The sequence below is a fragment of the Balearica regulorum genome, chromosome 1, assembly GCF_011004875.1.
Source record: "Balearica regulorum gibbericeps isolate bBalReg1 chromosome 1, bBalReg1.pri, whole genome shotgun sequence".
Classification (NCBI taxonomy): domain Eukaryota; kingdom Metazoa; phylum Chordata; class Aves; order Gruiformes; family Gruidae; genus Balearica; species Balearica regulorum.
The window spans coordinates 132614419-132634123 of NC_046184.1; the positions used below are offsets into that span (position 1 = coordinate 132614419).

Sequence of the window (19705 nt, forward strand, 5' to 3'; positions counted from 1 at the left end):
AGATGATGATGGTACGGTTGTAGAGCTCCGGTGAATGAATGATTGTTTCTATTGGCTCTTACAGCACTCGGGGAAATGGCTGGGGATGAGTTGAAGCCACCAACTTCTGTATTGATGGCTCTGTGTTCATGCTGCAGAAGATGCTTGCGCTGCATTGCCCTTAATGCATGCTGCTACGTGGTGCTGGACACTGCTCCCCTTTTCCCTGCATGGTTTCTTGTGCAAGCATAAACACCTTGGGGCTGTTTCTCACGTGGCAAGAACTGTTGTGCTAAGACAAAAGAACATGCTGAAAGGAAATGACAAAATGTTTAGATTACATGGTTACATTTCTTCAAGGAATATAACTGAGAATAGCAAATAATGACTAATATTGAGATAGTCTGCCTCAGCCATTTGTACATGTATAACCGTTCTTGGTAAAGAAGCATAAATTTGTTTTTTGAAAGTGTGAATTTATTAACCTTTAAACTATGAAAGTTCAGCATGGTTTTGTTCTACAGTAATATTTAAAATCAAACTTCCTTTTCTGTTTTTCTTTTTTTTTTTTTCATGACACTATGGAATGTTGTTGGGGATGGCTTCAACAAAATACAGGACTTTGATAGAAAGCAAGCTCAAGATAAATACCTCGTAGGCTGTGGGTATTTGTTCTGTCTTCGCCAGTATGTGAGGAAAAGGAAGAGGAGAAGTTCCTGTCTGATCTACTGCAATTGCCATGTACAGCTTCACCTTCTTTGTCATTCAGATCAGTCACTCAGGCGTTCCACGCTGTCATTCTCTAAATAGAAGGAAAGGCCATATTTCCCCTCGCCTTCCTTCCCTTCCATAAAAGGCAAAAATCCCAATAAGCTCCATTTACACGCTTCTTTGTTCTGTTAAACACAGTTGACAGCGTTTTTCTCTGGCTGCCAGACCAAGTCAGGAGATCCTTTGCATTGTCTCAGGTGTGTGCCTCTGAAGAGCTGATCTTTACATCATTTAACAGGGGTAGCCGGAGAAGCACTTAGAGGGCCAGAGCATCATTGGCTTATACATTATCGGAGTGGGCCGCCTTTTCCCCAGTGCCGTAAATTGTCTGTGGAGAGAACAATCCAGAATAAAGAACAAAAATTAAATTGCTAAATAACAGCTCAAAATAGAAAGCTCTAGAAAGCTCACAATGTATTCCCCCGTTTTCCTGCCATTTTTAGCTATTTAGAAACAATTCATTTCCTGCTTTGAATTGAGTTAATTTTATCGCAGCTGTTTATTTTTGTTTTAACAGCTTTAGTTTACACAGTCCTTTATCATCCCTAAATATCTTTCTGATTTAGCATCTTGGTTTGATGCCAGCGCAACTCTGCGGACATTGGTGAATTAAGTCTGATGTTGCTGTTTCTTTTTAAGCCTTGTTTGAGCTAATCTGTTTTGGTACAAAATTTCAACATTTCAGAATGTTGCTCTGAAAAGACCTGTAACTGGCATAGCAGGAGTGTAGTGTGTTAGAAACGTCTTGAGAAAACTAAGCTCTCTTATATACCCATAGAGGAAAAAATGTGTGTGAAGTGCGAAATTCCTCCAGACAGTGTTGTGAGAATTTATTCTTCATGAATACTAAATTATCTTGTATTTGTAAGGAGCATGAAGCATCAGAGAATCTTAGAGCTCCGAGTGTTTTTAAATAGCCGTATGTCAGTAGTCCCGTATCTTGTCCCAGCCAAAAGTTGGGAATAGTGGGCTCCTGGGAATTTTAACTTCTTGCTGCTGATGCTGCCCTTGTTCAGACTTCATGGAGCTTAGCATAAAGTATACTCAACATTCAAATACGAGCTCTACCTTGTGGTACTACAGATGATGCAGCAACAGTAAATCTAGGTAAAAGAATAGTGTCTGCCTATAGAGCCAGAAACGGGAAGTGACACCCCCAAAAGACTTATCTCCTTCCTGAGAGATTTTAAAGATCTGAAAAATTTTCCTACTATTAGGACTGGTGTGATAGTAGGCACATTAGTGAGCACCTTGTTGATGTTAGGTACTTCGCTTGTCAGCTCTCCAAATGCTGACAGAGAGCTGACAGAGTCTAGAAAAGTTACTGTTAAAAATTAAAAAAAAAAAAAGAAAATAGTGAGAGGCCTGACTAGCTTTTAACCTGTCCAGGCTATATTTGAAGTATTTAATAACTACACTTAAAAGAAAAGCAAAAGATGTACTTAGCGCTTTTGAGGATAGCAGTTTGCCGAGCTGCTGGCCTTACCTTAGTGCTTAAGTTCAGAGCTGTACCACAGCTGTTGCAGACTGCGTGGGTGTATTGGGCAGCAGCAGCAGCAGACTCTGCCAACTGAATTGCTCTCCATTTTTTAATGCCCATTTAGCGACCTAACTTTCTGGCTAACTGTAGGTCTTCTTGCAGAGAATTTCGTGTTTAAAATTCATAATCTGACAGTCTGGGTCGCTCAGGTTGCTGCGTAGTTCCCAGCTGTATCTCTGGGCTACATCCGTCTGTTGGGGAAACTGTCCCCCCAGCTCTTTTCTCCTACTAAGCTGCTTGCAGTAGTGGTGAAAAAGGTTATGAAAAGCTGAAGAAGAAAAAAAAAGGAGGGTTGTTGAAAAAGACACATTTTTCTGTTTTTAAGAGGAGGAACCCAATGAAAAGATAAATGAGAGGAGAGAATTTGTCAGGCAAGGGTAGACATAGTGCTGCAAATTTTTGCTTGCAAGTTCTTTATCTGTACAAATCAGCAGCGTATATCTCATGTACCTTCAGAGGAAGGTACGAGAGAGTCTCCTTAGCACGTCTTTAAGACTTAGAGCATGTTAGATCATTTTCTGCAGGACTGTTCTGTACTTAAACACTGCATGATGGTTTCTTAATGTTATTGCAGATCTTCATTTTATCTAATTTGTTCTCAGTTTCCACTGCATATAGTCCTCCCTTTCTATCACCTTTGTCTCTTTCTCTCAGCCTTGAAGTGATAAAAGCAAGAGCAGACTAGTTCTTGGAAAAGCCATGACTTTATTCTTAATTATTTATTTAAATCCAGAGGGTTCCTCAGCTTGTGTCAGTCAAAAAGTAATAAATGAGGTCATTTTCCCAATTGGTCGGGAAGGATTCTTTTAAGTTTGAAGAAGCTTTGTAAGGTTGGCCTCTGTATCCGGCCACTCAAATGCAGTTTAGTTTAGGCAGGCATCACTTCAGTTTGTTCTGTCCTCATTAAAAAAAAAAATTAAAAAAAAATTACTGTTATTTCCTATGTTGCTTTTATTATGAAGGATGTATACTGAGACAAAGCTCTGTGGCAGCACTGCGAATGAAGTGGCTGTTGGATTAGCATCAAGCACAGATGGGTGATGCTAGGGAAATCTGTTGTAAGCCTGAGGTGAGGTTTCCGATACAAGGTGTGATGTCTCATCATAGAAGAATGGTAATAAAAGATGAAGATGCTATAATGAAAAACAAATAATGACCCATAAACAAATCCTAATTCTTATTGTAGCCCCTTGAGGTTTCTGATCTTTCTTTCATGCAGGCTTCAAAGATCTGGAAGTCCATGTGAAACCTGTTGAGTAATTCCCATAATTACTTCCATATTTTATTTTCAACAATTAGCCAAGGTCACGTCCTCTTCTGCCACAGTTAGTGATGCAGAAAGCTATTTTAAAAATAGCTTTTCTGTTCATCTCAGGAAATGGCTAGGACTGGTCATGGATCCTATCAGTTAGAATCCAGTTACTTGTGGAGGGAGGTCCCTGCACTGCTCCTTCCCTTCATCACAGAGTAGTTCGAGGAGATTCTGGCAGGGATGAAAGAGGGAACCTCTGCCAGAGGGTAATTTTCTTATGCCATATTAAGAAGATCTTTTGTTCAGCAAAGAGATGATGACCACTGTGATTTGTTGGAGGTTTTTTTTGAGTTGTGGACATTTTATTCTCAGAAATATTATTTGTAACTCAGTGTAGTTGACCGGTGACCCTTCTCTTTGCATTTAGAAGTAGTAAAGAAAGTTGGTTCTAGCCTCTATCTCAGCCAGGGCCCTAGCGACTGATCTTTGGCAAAGCTGGGAGAGGTCCAGCTAGTAGAACTTACAGCTTCTTCTGTTACTGGCCAAGTCACAACACAGTGTAGGAATAAGAAAGAGGCAGTGACTTTGACTTGTTGCCTGAAAAGATTTATACCTCTCAGGCTTAATCTAGCCTTGCATCTCTTAGTGCCTCTACATCATGGAAAAGCTCTGCTACAGATAGCCATCCCGCTACCCCAACCACAGCACAGAGCAGGATCGCTGTGAATGCGTGAATTCCCTGGTTATTGCTTTCAGGAGCTCTGGAAAAGAATGATGGCAGCAATACTATTGTTCTACCATAATAAACCAGTGAGACCAGATTTGAAATTTTCCCCCAGCCCCTTCAAGGTCCACATAAAGATATCAAGACCGCAGGATATTTTAAAAAAGAATCATAATATTGTTATTTAGAATTCTTTACAATTCCAGTCTTATTGAACAAATAACTTGTTCAGTGCTGTCTAAACTGAACACTCATAGAAACAGAAATGTTACTTATATTCAACAGGGGGATGTAGCAACCACTCAGGAGGCCAGAGGGCCTAAAAGCATTCTGCTTAGTCTTTAGTCTTTTTGTTGTTTCTAACTGGGAACTTTCTCTAATTCTGCATTCATACTCCTTTCAAGTTTTGGATACAGAAAGTCTCAGAGAAGCATATGCTGGTTTTTTTGCTTAACAGTTTTGCCAAAAATCCTGGCCTGACATATAATTCCTGACTTCCTTTCCTAGCAGCACGCTGGTGTTTAAAACAATTTAACAGATGAGTCCCTTGTGTCCTGGATCATGACGTTGTGGCTGTAGGCCTCAGGACTTGCAGTGGTTTCTGTGGTTCACTGGAGAAGCTTTAAGTAGCCCTTGAGGAAGATGCCATGTTTTACCGGGTAGTCGTGTTCCTAAACAGTGAATTGCCAAGAAGACAAGAAGTCTCCCCCAAAACAAGTCTCTGCTCACCAGCATGGCAGAAAGTTGTTGGATGGAGACTGTTGGTTAAAACCGAAGCCATCACTTGAGTCAGGGAGGCAAAAGCAAAGGATTCAATTGTTAATATTTAAAATTTTATTCATAAAGATTTTCATTGACTTCATCAAAATATTTTTTCTTTAGGCAATTCCTCTCTTTAGTTTTGAAGGGTTGTTCTGGTGTAAGCTGAAAATTATATTCAGATGCTTTCAGCTCAGGAACACCGCTTCATTCTGTTTATGTTGCTTGTACACATCAGAGAATCGTAGAAACTGAGGCATTACAAAGATTTTATAAAAACTTTGCACATACTACACAATTTGCAGCCCTTTTATAGGGATCCACTAGACTTTTCCCAGTCTTAGTGCCATTTCTTTCTTTTTGGCAGAAATATAAATAATTTTGGGGTAACATTACGTACTTGCCAAAGGGAAGAGGGGAAAGAGTTTTGTGTGTAATCTCTACTTGATTTTAGGTGTCTAGATTTTAAAGAAAGATCTTTCTTCTATACTGGCAGCCTCTTATGATGAAAACCCATTGCAATAACTGTGTGGACCTTGATATAAAAATAATTAAGAAGATAAGCTTACTTGAAATTTTTCTTTCTTTGACTTCTAAGATCCGCATCTGCAGCACCATGAATGCCTGCAAAGGGAAAGAGAGGATTTGTTTGTTGTTATTAGGTAGAATTAGTGCTGTAGTAGCAGCAGTTGCTGTGGTTTTCCTGGAAACATAGTTAAGTGAATCTGTGATGTAGGAAGGAAGATTTAAATGATCTGGGAGATTGTTTCAATTGGAGCAAACGTCAGTGGGTCACTTTTGCTACCAGTGACTGCTTGGCCTCATTCTGCACCGTTCTGCAAAGTGGCTGAAGCATCACCATATCGCATCTGTGGCCTCTGCTATTCAAACAGCAGATATTTTCAGAAAAGCGCAAATACATTTTCTTGTTCACTGAGAGAAGTAATGCAAATCAGAATGTCAGTTTTGATTTATTATATTCCTAGAGGACAGCGTGCATGGGTGCTTTTCTTATGAGACTGTCTATGCTGCAGAGAGATTTAATTTTCAGCAGGGAACGCATTATGCAGCTTATTTGATTGCAAATTTGTTTAAACAGCTTTTAGCTTTATATTTCCCAGTTAGGTAATGTAGCTTTAGATACTAAGTGCATAAGTGGCTTGATATGAGTCACATAGATTTAAGGTACAGCGCGCCTGGTCTGACTGCTTGTTAGCTTTAAGTGGCTTTATACGACAGCTGCCCTAGAACTGAATTTAACTCTTTCGTTTATTGAGTTCTCTTCCGAATAATTTTTGTCTGAGGAATAAGGATTTTCTTGGTACTCAAGGAATGACCATCTTCATTGATGAAGTTTTGATGCTGGATTATGCATGTTTTGTGGATTGGTGTAAGTTCTGACTGGTACACCAATGTGATGAAATAAAGTGATTTTTAAAACTCAAAAATGAGTGCATGGCACAGAAAGCATCTTCTGTACATGTTTCTTGTGATTTCTTTTTCCTTTAGAGGATGATGGGAGGGATCACTTTCCAGTCACAATCTGTTTTGAAAGCAGTGAGCTTCACACTTAAGATTCCTTCTTTCATCCCTTCGTTTCACAGGCCTAAAAGATGCTACAGGCTCTGAGAGTGATGGTGGTGACTCTTGCAGCACAAAATCGGAAGGAGCCAATGGAGGCACGACAATCCAACCCAAAAAGGTCAAGGGTGTTGGCTTTGGAGATATCTTCAAAGACAAACCTATAAAGCTACGACCGAGGTCAATAGAAGTTGAAAATGACTTTCTCCCAGTAGATAAGGTATGTGTCATTTCTTAATTCTCTCTTGGTGTTGGTTCAAAGACGTTTTCATGTTAAAGTTCTGAATTCTGTCACTGGCCCAAACTTGAAGCTTTATGGTCATTACTTCCTAATCTTTCCGTGGACGATTCTACTTTTTTCTTTTGCCGCATGCCAGAAGGTGAATTCCATTGAGGTTAGCTGCCTGCAAGAACTGTTACTTTGCTTAAAGGTTTACTCCTCCGTTCCTACCTCATCTGTTTAATTGGCCTATTTTTTCCTAAGCAAATATTACTTTAGAGAACAAGACTGGAGAGGCTTTTCAGGTTTTCAGTTACATTATGGTAAAAAGAAATTGCTAATTCTTATGTAAACTAAGAGGGAGATACTGTCACTGTGCCATCAGTTTGCTTGGGAAAGAGGAAGCTTTGGCAAATACCTAAATATCTCAACTTAGTACTGGATTTGTTGATTTAAAGGATGCTTTCAAAAATCACCTAGCTTTGTTTAAAGGGATTAGTAAAAGAGAAAGCATATTTTTTATGGGTTTGTTCTATGTGACATAAGAGAAAGTCCTGAGATTAACACTTGGGGAAAAAAACCTTACTTTCGGACAAATTGAAACAGACTGTCTTTTTAGAGAGCAATTTTTGTTCCAAAGCCTCCAAAACTATAACTAAGTAAATTAGAAATAGAGACTAGAAAGCAAAATGAGGTGTTTCTAATAAACTGGAGGAGGCAAACTTAAAAAAAAAAAAAAAAAAAAAGATTGATCGCTCTAAGGTATGTTCATTAGGAAAACAAAGAAAGAAGTGCATTGTTTCCTAATGAAGTAACCACCAAAGAAAAATCTGTGAAATCCTTCCTTTAAGTCAACAGTTAGATTTGCACAGGGTTGCTGATCTGTTGAGAAGTGTTAGGAGGCTTCCACAGCCTGGAGTTCTGCTATGGGCATAGTTAGGTGATACGTTTTCTTTGGCTCCATGGTGATTTTAAGAAGCTCCTGGGCAGCTGCTCTTACTCCCTGGTGCAGCAGTTTCTCACCTTGAGTTGCACTGGTCCAGTTGTCTGTAGAACCAGGCACTTCATGAATTACTTCTCTTTGGCCCACAAAGCTTTTATTTTGTAGCCTAGATCATTTCAATGATCTGATTTCTAGCACAGCACCTACCCTCACATCTGCCCTAAGTTACAGCGGTACAGCAGAAGGGGAGATCCTGCAGAGGCATGGTGGAAACTTCTTAAGTTAGTTACGCTGAGGGAGAATTGGTTAATTTTTTACAGTAAACTGCAATTTAGATTCTGTGTAAGGAGAGTAATGAAGAGCCAGGATAACCTAAGTAAAGGAAAAACCTCGATTGCATTACTCCTTGACCGTTGCTGACTTCTTCAAAGCCTGCATGGCTTTGTTAACGTGCAGGACTGGGAGCAGCTGAGCTGTATTCCAGTGGCACCTCATCAAAGAAGCCCCCCCGGGATACAAGACAGGGACAGGCCAGGCCTGGCAGTGTTCAGTGAGTGCTAGCTAACGAACCTCCCTCCTGCCGCATTCAGGGTATGGGATAGAGAGCGGTGAAGTCAGCTTTGCATGGAACCGTCATGGTGTCTTTCTGCAGCATGGTTTATTTGTGACCCTGACAACCTGCCAGTGTTCAAGGTGCGACTAGGTTTTATGAAAGCTTTGTTAACACACCGAAAAAGACTTTTACCAGAACATTAACTTGGTTAACTAAAGGTTTCTTTTTTTTTTTAAAACCCATTTCAGATGATGTTTGTTTTTATAATTTGATGGTTACCTGCGATCTTGTACTTAGAAGTCTTTCCTTACAAGTCCTGTGTAAGGAAAATTGCTTTGTATGTAGGAAGCACCTGATAGCAGGCAGACTGAAACTCATGCATGGCTGTACTTAAACCCTTTGGTTTTTTTAGACTCAGGATATAAAAAGTCCTGTAGCTTCAGGAAATGTGTATTTTAATAATGCAGTCCTACAAGAGGTGAGTTTAAATTATTAATTTCCCACATCTAGGTATATAAAGGAAATACACAGTGCAAGAAGAAAATCACCCAAGATAAACACACTATTATAATTACATTATAACAGTATATATAATTGGTGTGTAACATAGGCATTCACTTGTAAGGGTGATGCATATGTAGGCACTGACCAAAATTCAAGTGTTGCACAAAATTCAGTTCTCCCAAGTCTGATATAGGCAGATTAGAATTTACAAATGATAAGGCCCTGTTAATGCCACATGAAGGATTTCTTGTGTCTGCAGTTTATTGTAATTGTAGCTATCTCTACAGATTGTAAATAGGAACTGATTAAAATAAATTATGTATCCCTTGAACTCTGGAATGCCTTTTTTTTAATGTGAAGTGTTCGCAAAGTGCTTATGAAGTGGCCTTCATTCCCTGAAGTGTTACTCTGCTTTACAATAATGAGAAGTCTTACCTTTGTTTTTTGCGAAGAACAAATATTTGTGCACCATAAGTCAATAGGTTTGTTACCCAGCCAAAAATTAAATATAGAATTTTCAGAAAATTTCTAAAATTTTCCATCCTACCCACAGACCTTCTTTCCTGTCTTCAGATTTCTCCTAAAGTTGACATGGTTAGTGGAAAATAATACCGTCAGTTTTGTAAACACAATCCATTATTTGTGTTTCAAGTGTGTAGATAACAAAAAGCAGCACTTCTTTGCTGTCATTGCTTCTTTCCTGTCTAGAGTCAGGATGGTTAACCTTTGAGCAGTGCTGTCAAGAGGTTTCAACACTTTGGGCTTTGCCTACTCATAGCACCAAAACCTGATTCACTGATGCAACATTTGGTTACAACTGCAAACCATTAACCTCCCAAATACTTCTCTCCTGACTGCAAGAAATTCCTCCCTCGTCATCCCTGTGTTCTTTGTCATTTAATACTGACGGAGAGAGAGAAAATCCTGCGTTAAGTTTGTCGTTCCAAGCAAGGTCATGCTTAGCTTGAGAGCCCTGCATACTGGATCAAAAGTCTTTCAATGTATGACACAGAGTGCCAAATTAGAACAATTTTTTCTCTAGCAATGTAGTTTTTAAAGGGATCTGTGCCCTGGTATGTGCCTTGCTCATTTACACGTAACCTCAGTTTTTCAATAACTTGTAATCTTTTGAAGAGGCAGAAACAAGGCTTTCCTCAATTCCTTCCTTTTTTTTTTTTTTTTTCATTCTTTCTGAAGTTTAGGGACCCTAAAACTACTTCTGTTGCTTCTTCTTGATACAGTTATTGATGGAACATTTTATATATTACTGTAATGATACTGCTACCTTTTTGGTTTAAAATGTTTCCTAACAACTACTGATTGTTTTTAAAGCATCAGTAAATTACTGCGAAGATTTTATAATGTGGGATTATTTAGAACAAGATAATTCCCATGGAAAATGTCAGTCCTATTTACGGAAGAGCAGGGTCTCATTTTGTTGGCATTATCACTTTGTGTTCTAATGTGCTTTCAGTTTTATGAATCATAGGTTTAGATCATATTTCATGCAGAGGTGAGATGAATTATTGGGATGTTAAGTTAAGAAGGCTTTTACACAAATATTGGCAGGAGTATGAGGGCAGAAAGGATTGCTGCCGGTTGAGCAGAAGCAGATGCCATTAGACTCTCCTGTAAATCACCAGGCAGTTTGATGTGCTCCAAGCATTAGCCCAGTGGTAACAATGTAGGATATAGTGGCCCTTGTCTTTTAAGGTGATCAATAGACTCTCTAACTAAAGGCAAAACTGAGGAATTGCGGGAAACTCCATTGGTTTTATTGGTGTGCAGAATTCATTGCTTTGCTGTTCTTTGTTCTAAAAATCACAGAAGCAGATTATCCTAGGGAAATTAATGATGCAGTTGTAGGAGTTTAATTTGAGCAGTGCCATCAGAGCTGTGCTTTTCTTAAAAAATAAAAGAACCAAATTGCTTTGTAGTCCTTTTCTTTGCCTGTTTGCATTGATGAATTGACCGTTGGCCATGTATAACTAGAATCAGATTCCTGAAGTTTGGCACTGTCAAATTCCCATTAATGGTAGGTGTAAGTGAACTAATTTGCAATGCTGCGTGTGACGGAAGACATAGCTGGCTGACAGATGACTTTTTCGAAGAAGTACAGTATGCGTATAGGCATGTTGTGTCTCCTGAGAAAATTCAGTGTAACACTGTTAAAGTAGCACAAGTTTTATGGTCAAATAGAAATGCCCGTTTCACATGTTGGCCTCCTGCTCGTGCAGCTTCAAGACGTTTAAACAGGCGTTTATGCTTTTTTCTTTTCTCCTTTTTCATTTGGTAGTAGCTTATCTAGAACTTCTATTTCTAGGTTGCACTTCCTTCCAATATGATCTATATTTGCTTCCGTTGTTCTAATAAGCTATCACTTTTTCCTCTCCTGTATCTAAAAATAAACCCATAGAAGTATAGGAAAATTAATTCAACCATTACGTTCCTTGGTCTGAGTTAACTGGTTGGTCTGTGAGTTGAGGCTTCAGCTGGAAATGCTAAAGTCCATAATAGGTGAATATAAAATAAAAAGTCTTAAAAAGCCATTTTTATCTTTCTGAAAACTGCCTTTACTTTAGAAGAGGCTATTGAGAGTATATTTTACATTTTCCATTTGAGATATATTTGTAGTTTTCTTCAGGCAAGGCTTTCATAGTTTGCTAGCAGTGGTGAATTTGAGCAGAGCTAGATTTCATTAACAGCCTTTGCTGAGGTCACATTAGTGTTTGCCAGAACTTAATGTAAATTATATATTCAACCATCAAACTGGGGAATATTGCAGCCACTGTAATGATTTAATATAAAGGAGGAGGCTGTCTTGGTTCTAGATCCAGAAACTTGTAAGATCTAGTTAGCTAGTGTTTAGGGATTCTTCTCCCTGCAAAACACTGAATTTATACAGAAATTTTTATTTCTGTATATATTTAGTATGTTTGGGAGAGAAAAAATGGAAAATAATGGAAATAGACACAAGAGCTATAAGGGCTAGAAGCTCATGTCAATTATTAAGTCTACCTGTCCTCTCTAATAAGACAGACATTTGTAAACTCTGAGAGTGAGTGCCTGCAAGGTCTGAGTCTCTATTTTAAGCCAGAGAGCTAGCGACCCAGAACATATGGTGAGCGCCTTGTGTTGACAGTCGCATCTTCACCACACCTATGCTGTCAATTCCTGCCTCGTTGCTTGTAGAAAGCATTTTCCCCCTCAATTTTCAGTTGTCATTTAAAAAGAAATCTTCAAGAGATGCAAGTTGGAGGCTCCTCCTGGCATTCCTAAACCAGCTAATGATGTGCCCCAGCTCTTCCAGTGCTGCCCAGCAGCACCCCTGGTGCGTGGCCAGCACTGACTGTGGGTGTGCACACGTCACTCTGCACTTGCCTCTGTATGGCATGGCTCGCTGCTGCTTACTTTGCCCCTGCCTTGCCTTTGGAGGTGCTTGCTCCCCTAACTGAAATGGTGAAGCCAGTGTTCAAAATCCTGAGATGATGAAAAAACGGATGCAAGCGAAACCACCTGGTATTGGATACGAATGCTATTCAAAACACTCGCTGAGCCAGAGAGCTTATGATGTGAGTATCAAGTGCGGGTGGCACTTTGCACTTGAAAGCACAGGTTTCTGGCGTTCATTTATTCAGAGACAGCCATCGGGTACGGCAACGCTCGTGGCAAGCATCAGCAGTGTGTCAAACTCTGTGTAGAAACAGGGGGAAGCACTCAGCTGTTCAAGCAGCATTTGTGGTTTGCTTTTGAGTTGCTGTCTGACATAGTCTGGCATCCCTGCCCTTACCATTTATTCTAGTGCCGTCTTGTGAGGAAAGCTACAGGGGAAAAGGGACCCTGACCCCGTCTGCAGTTGTCATGAGAGCCAGGCTGCCTGCAGTGGGGGCTCACTCCTTCGCTGGTGTAACTTTCCATTCCTTGAGGTCAGTGTGGAAACAAGATTTTTGTCTGTGATTCATCATGCAAAAAAATAGCACACATTTGCAAATGGTGGCTGATGTTCACGGGGTGCTGTGGACATTATAAATAAGTTCTTTAGAATCTTGTTACCATTTCTGGAGTAACTAATTCACAGCAATAAGAAGGAAGGGTAGGGAAAATATGGCTGGCTTGTGAAATAAGGGACAGTTGAAAAGCAGCATGCCCCTTTTGGGGAGGCTGACTCTAAGCAGGACTTGGTACCAAGGAATAGAACGGGAAATGGAAAATCAAGTTTAAAAAGAGGAACAAATTCGATAACCTTGGCTGGCAGTGAGTCTCTGCTGAGTCACTGAACCATGCTACGTGAGTGAGTAGCGTCTCCTGATCTCCTGTATACTCCTTGCCCTTCCCTGCTATCCCATTAGATATCTGTGGTTTCATGTTTTCTCACTTTGGTTTGTAAAATGTTCAAGGTGCCTGAACAGAGTTGTCCAGGTCTTGGTGACATGATTCAGCTTTCACAGCAGTCTGCACTAGCAGTTTTGGGTGGAGGAGGTTACCCACACAATGGTTTGTACTGCTTTTGATGGGTTTTAGGCTTTTGTTTTTAATAAAGCACCTATTGGACTCTAAATAAATGCAAGATAGTTGTCGTCTGCACCACAAGACTTTACAGGTATAATATTGGTCTTTATTCAGAAAAGATTTGTCCATATGAAAGAAACACATCAAGTATGCACAAAAACATTTTCAACTTATGTTCCTGACTTGAGCTACTTGAAGAACATCTAGAAATAGAAGTAGTGTAAGAAGTATTGATAGTACCAGAAGTTACTCCTAAAAGTAATGTGGAAAATCTGGTCTGTTCTCCTGGGGGAGAGCTCTGGGCTTCTGCCAGCATGAGTTCTCTCGGAGGAGTGCTGTCTGGGAGGGAATACTCCTCATTTTTCAATCATGGTTTTGATTAGGAAATCTTAGGATACTTCAGTCTGAAAAACAGGATGTGTACGTTTAAGCTAATGCAATTTTATTTCGTAACAGGGAGACAATAAAAGTATATATGTTGTAAGTTGCTCTGGATCAGCTGATGATCGGTAGCTTGCTAATCACACTAAATTTCTGCATTTCAGTCGAGTCTGTACCATTACCAAGCCTGATACTCCCTCAGGCATTTTAAAAGAAGAATCATTAAAAAACCCAAAAGGCAGTTCTTTAATAGTTTAAAATAAAACTGATTTCCTGAGTTCCAGAGATACTTAATGGAGACATAAACTGAATTTCTAGGAAGGATTTGTCTCATGTTTTAACTTCAGTACAGAGAAAAAAACCTTCAGAAAGTAATATTACTGACATGCGAGCTGGCTTTTTTGCTGATGAGCTTCAAGAGAACTGGTTCACGAATCAATACAATATAGTATGTCTAATAATAGCAGTAAAGTCTACTTTATAAATTGATATAAAAAGATTTAAATTAGTGTAATCAAGGCTTTGAATAAACAGTTTTATAAACTGTTTTAGTGTTTCTAAGTAAAATGATTTTTTTTTTCTTGCCTCAGTTGTATTTTGTCGGATAATATAACTTTGATTTTTAATAGCTATGTCTGATGAGTTGTTAGGTTTTTTAAACTTTGAAAAGATTATAAAAATTGTAATGAAATGACATTTGATATTCTTAGCACACATGAACTTTAAAAATTAAAAGAACAAATACAGTTATGCAAAAAAATAAAATAGCCCGTGTGACTTTGGAAATCACATAAATAACTTTAATGCTTGCTGAGGTATTAAAAAGACTGGTGAATGTAAACTAAAGTGAATATAACCTGTAAATTACCAAGAGTAAAATGTATACACTCACGTTCTGCTGTCTATTGAGCTTGATTAGTTTGTGGAATTTTTCTGAACGGGTTTCCTTTTCAAAATTTTTCCTAATCAAGACTTATTTTTAAAAAGTCATACCTGATTGTAGTACTTATACATTTATCTACTCAAAAATTGTATAAATTATAAATGTGTTACAGATTATTATTCTCTCTTAAAACAAATATCAGTAATTGTATGTTTTCTGGAACTGGAATTAATGATATATTGTAATATAACATTAAAATCATTTGTGATTGGAAAACAGACATCTTCAAGAAGGAGATTAGAGGCTCAGTAGGCCTTCAGACTTCGCTGTGAATCACTCCAGAACCTGTTCTGCAGCCTGGTGCAGGCATGGGGAGTGTTGCTGGAGGAGATGTTGCCTTTTATGTGAGCCATCATCTCTTGCTCATTTCCATTCTTTAAAACATCCTGATATTTTTTCTGGAGATTTGTACTTGCGGTGATAGTCCTACTCAGATCGGTTGTGATTTGCTTTCAGTATAAGGCCAAAGGGGACTTTGGAGATCATCTAATCCAAGCCTTTCAACTGGATTAGGAACAAATATATATAAATAATCCCTAGGGGATGACTGGTTTTTAAAAAAGCATCAAGTAAAGAAAATTGTGTATCCTCCCTATGTTCTCGTATTTCACTGTTATACCACAAAACATATTGTAATATCCTGGCTCCGCAAAATAAACTTCTTCTTGTTCTTTTTTGTAGGAACCATGTTGAACAATTTATTGTCCTCCCCTTTAAAATCTACATACTGTCTAAGTTTATCATGCCCTTCCTTACACTGGTTCTTAAAACTAAAGAGAACAAAATTTTTTGCTTTTATCTGTTTAATGTATGAGTTCAGAGGCTTTTTTCTTGTCTCATAATTGTGGTGGCACTCCCATGAGAATGCCTCTATAGAGAATGGGCCGTGTGTGTATAGGGAGTGTGTTGAGTGCCCCTAAGTATGTCCAGAGTAGACGTGTTTGTGTGCAAATGCTTACTGAATAGTACATAAGGTCAAATGGAAGTGAGAGTGTATAGTATCTTGTGGCTTGCTTAAATATAAATCTTTAATTTCTTCCAGATTATCTGAGAAGCCCATCGCATGTTTCTCTCCCCTGCCGTTTCAGTCATTTTAAAGTTGAATGTTTGTGAGGAGGCACTATTAAGAATTTATAAGATTTTGTTGCGGTTTAACCCCAGCTGGCAGCTCAGCCCCACGCAGCTGCTCGCTCACTCCCCCCAGGTGGGATGGGGGAGAGAATCAGAAGAGTAGAAGTGAGAAAACTCGTGGGTTGAGATAAAGAGAGTTTAATAGGTAAAGCAAAAGCCGCACACACAAGCAAAGCAAGACAAAGAATTCATTCCCCACTTCCCATGGGCAGGCAGGTGTTCAGCCATCCCCAGGAAAGCAGGGCTCCATCACGCCTAACGGGGACTTGGGAAGACAAATGCGATCATTCCGAACACCCCCCTGCTTCCTTCTTCTTCCCCCAGCTTTATATGCTGAGCATGACATCATATGGTATGGAATATCCCTTTGGTCAGTTGGGGTCAGCTGTCCCTCTGTGTCCCCTCCCAACTCCTTCTGCACCCCCAGCCTACTCACTGGTGGAGCTGTGAAAGAAGCAGCAAAGGCCTTGGCTCTGTGTGAGCACTGCTCAGCAGCAACGAAAACATCCCTGTGTTACCAACACTGTTTCCAGCACAAATCCAGAACACAGCCCTGTACTAGCTACTATGGAAAAAATTAATTCTATCCCAGCCAAAACCAGCATAGATTTTCATGGAACAGAGCATTATCTTATGATGTTTCAGTTTCTTGATCATCTTTCTTTAAAAAAACCAAAAGCTGAAACAAAGGCATCAATGACATGAAATGTCATCTTTTTGTTTGGTTGGGTTTTTTGGGTTTTTTTTTTTTGTTTTTAAGAGAGAGATCAATACACTGTGAATTTGTCATAAGCTCATTTTTCTGTAGAGTTATTTGCAAGACTTTCTGTCTGGGCTGTTCACAAAAAGTCTGTACGTCCTCGCTCACATTGCCTTTCCTAGCTGTCAGTCTCAAGAAGCCAGGAGAGACTAGACTGGCTTGGGAAAGGAGAGGAAACTTCTCCCTGTGAGTGAGCAGAGGTAGGAAAAGCTCCAGATTTCCTGTGAAATAAACAAGTGGAACCTTTGTTTCCCCGGGATGGCCCGGAGTGTGAGTCAGTGTCAGGGCTGGGCTCCCGCTCTCGCTGAGCTGAGCTCATGCAAGGAAGGGGCAGGACTCCAGGGCTGCTCTTGGACACTTCGAGCTGCTGAAAGGCAGCTTGGCTTCGCAATGGGAGAGGAGGTATTTCTTTTATAATTAGTCGGGGGGGGGGGAAGTTTGTGTGACTGTTTAAAACTGTATCGTAATATACATATTCTGCAGAGCACGGGATTCTTCGTTTCTTCTGCACACTTTGTAGATGCTGGGTAGGTAAAAAGACAAGAAGGAAAAAGAGTGCTGGGGATCCTGAAGTCCGTTTCTGCTAGAGAGGACCATATTAGAATAGGGGTTACTTTTGTGTGAAAACATATTCTGTCCTGGCTCTGTTTAGCTTAATTTTTTTTCCTTTCAGACTGTTTGGCCATTAAACTTGCACAGATGTTTTTTATTTCTATATGATTTGGTTTCAATTTTTTTACTCTAAAGACTAATGTAACTTTACAGTTAGACAGGACTAGTTGCACAGTCTTTAGGATATGTCGCTCTTTCATATGTTTGCTTAGTAAACAAAAATTCATACCCCCCCTTTTTTTCCTTCCCAAATGCACTAGTAAAACTGCACTTCTTCTTTTTGGCAGAAAAAGAGGAGGAGCTTTACTAATTCCTCTTCTGAATGAGGTGACATTTGGTATCTTTTGTACAAATGAAGAAAACTGATACGAATGATTTTTGGAGAAAATGATATTGGGATAAGAAAATCTAAACTCTAAATGGAAATTGTCCTTTCCTTCAAGAAACAGCAAGGAAAACTGGAGTCAACTGATGCTTGTAAAATTTTATAGAAAGCTGAATGGAGAGACACCAAGTAAGCTGTTTAATGATTTGCAGATACTTTGGGGACTTTAGTAGAAAAATGTAAATTTCTCTCAACTTTGGCTTTTCACAGCTAAAGTCAGTAAGCTGTGTGCAGAAATGAAGCTGCAAGTTTTCTGAGTTGCTTTTTCTCTTAAAATGTGCCATGTGTCTATCTTTTTTTCTGTCTTAAAAAAAGAAAATAGAAAGGAGGAAAGGAATAGTGCAAAAGTATCATAGACCAGCCAGGCACTCAGTGAAATAAAAAGTCTGTAGGCCAATTCCTAAAATGCCTTTCTAACTTCTTTTTGCATATGTTTCTATAGGAGGTCAGTAGCATTTTGTGTTTCTAAAATAGTTCTTAAAGACTATGGGCATGAACTTACATTATTACGGTTAGTTGACTAAGTGCTTCGTAAAAACTTCCCAATAAAAACCAAGGAGGGGGGGAGAGAGGACTGTGTTCCTGGGGAGGAAGTCCTGATGCAACAGCGACCAGTAGCCAAGTACGGGCTGCTGGTGCCTGCTTTCTGCTGGCCCTGGGCTCGTTGCCACACACTGGCCACCCAAAGAGCAGTAGACCTCCATATGTACAGCTGACAGTTTCTTCTGCAGCAGCCTCTGTACCTAAAGCACTTGCTGAACAGAAAAGCTAAAGCACATGATGTTAGTCATTTTCCATTTGTGTTCCAAGCTTCAAAGCTTCATTCAAGGAAAAGAGATGAAATTCCAGTCAGTTGAAAGAGAACTGGATGGAGATGCTAATGCATTTTGCTTTGTCACTTGTTGCTCTGTGGTTTTCTCTGTAAGAGTTTAAAATAAAAATATCTCCCTGATTTGCCTCAGTAACTTCTGTCCTGATTTCAGTGATGCAAGGTGGGGAAAAAAAGCAACCACCCACTAAAAAATTAAAATTAAGGGTAATCCGAGGAGAAAAGAGGACATATAATGCCAAAATGGAAGAAATATTTGTTGTCAGTACTAGGTCTAGGACTACCTATGTGACAGTATAGGTTTAGTCTTTTTTTTTTAAATTATTGAATTTGAAAAATATAATTAATTGAACAGCTACTTGGCAGTTTGTTGTCAGCATCACAAATTTCACAAAAGAGCAAAAAAGTGTTGTTGCCACTTTAAAAACAAAGATATTAGAGAAGAGCCATTCCCTGCTTATTGTTTTCCTAGATTATTTGGGGGGGGGGGGGGGGAGGATGAACATAGCTGCACTGCTTTCCTTACTGCTGCAAAAGGCAGTGGAGATCCATGTAGCAGTTGTGAGGTTCATTAATTTTTGTAAAAGAGAGAGGTTTCTAATAGCAGTTTCTAAGCTGGATGGTACAATCTGGATCATGCTAGTTACCAACTGCAATCTAGACAGGCACGGTTCTCCTGGGAGAGTCGGAAGGAATTTCATTTGCTCGGTGCAGACTGACCAAAGGATTCTTCCTACAGGAGATAGAAATTCATTGTGAATTGCAACCTGCAAATGAAATTCCTGGCAAGAGGGGTTGCAGGGGGACATGATCCTTTACATTTTTGTGAGCCACAGTCAGTAAAAGTGGAAAACGAAAAATAAATAAAGCAGGGAAGAAGGACAACTTGTCTGCTCCAAAAAATACTTAATTCTGTTACAAAAGCACCTTCTAGCATTGCGAATCTGCAGCTTGAGGAAGAAAGAAAATGAGCTTGTTCATACAGCTCCTTTTGATGTGCATGCTTTCAGCGCTTTGAGCTGAGCCAGGTGGGAGCGTGCTGCGTAGGTTTCATTGTGTATTTGCTGCCTTTTTTTTTTTTTTAATTTCATTTGCTAAAGTGTTTTTACTCATCAGTGATTCTAGTATGTCTTCCTCCGTTTGTTTCAGCAGCATCTACCTAATCTAAACTCTTACATTCACTTTCTCATCATTAACCTTTTAGGAAGGCAGATTTTTAGTTCATTAGTGGTTTGAAACTGACAGCCTGACAGCATCAAATGTCAGGATTCCAAACTTTACAGAAATATAAATGTTATAAAGCATGCGATTTAAGACACATAGGTTTCT

At 39.3% G+C, this 19705-nt stretch overlaps 1 protein-coding gene across 3 annotated transcripts in view; it reads left to right on the forward strand.

The window, feature by feature from the left end:
* The window catches only part of SH3KBP1 (SH3 domain containing kinase binding protein 1), a 235832-nt gene that overhangs the window by 140003 nt on the left and 76124 nt on the right, over nt 1-19705 (forward strand). For 2 of the 3 annotated variants that reach the window (XM_075775507.1, XM_075775514.1), the window contains exon 6: nt 6630-6826. In XM_075775507.1, the coding sequence (XP_075631622.1) occupies nt 6630-6826 (197 nt within the window). Of the gene's footprint in view, nt 1-6629; nt 6827-16793; nt 16953-19705 lie in introns of those variants that run through there. The other variant, XM_075775524.1, reaches the window with a different exon arrangement.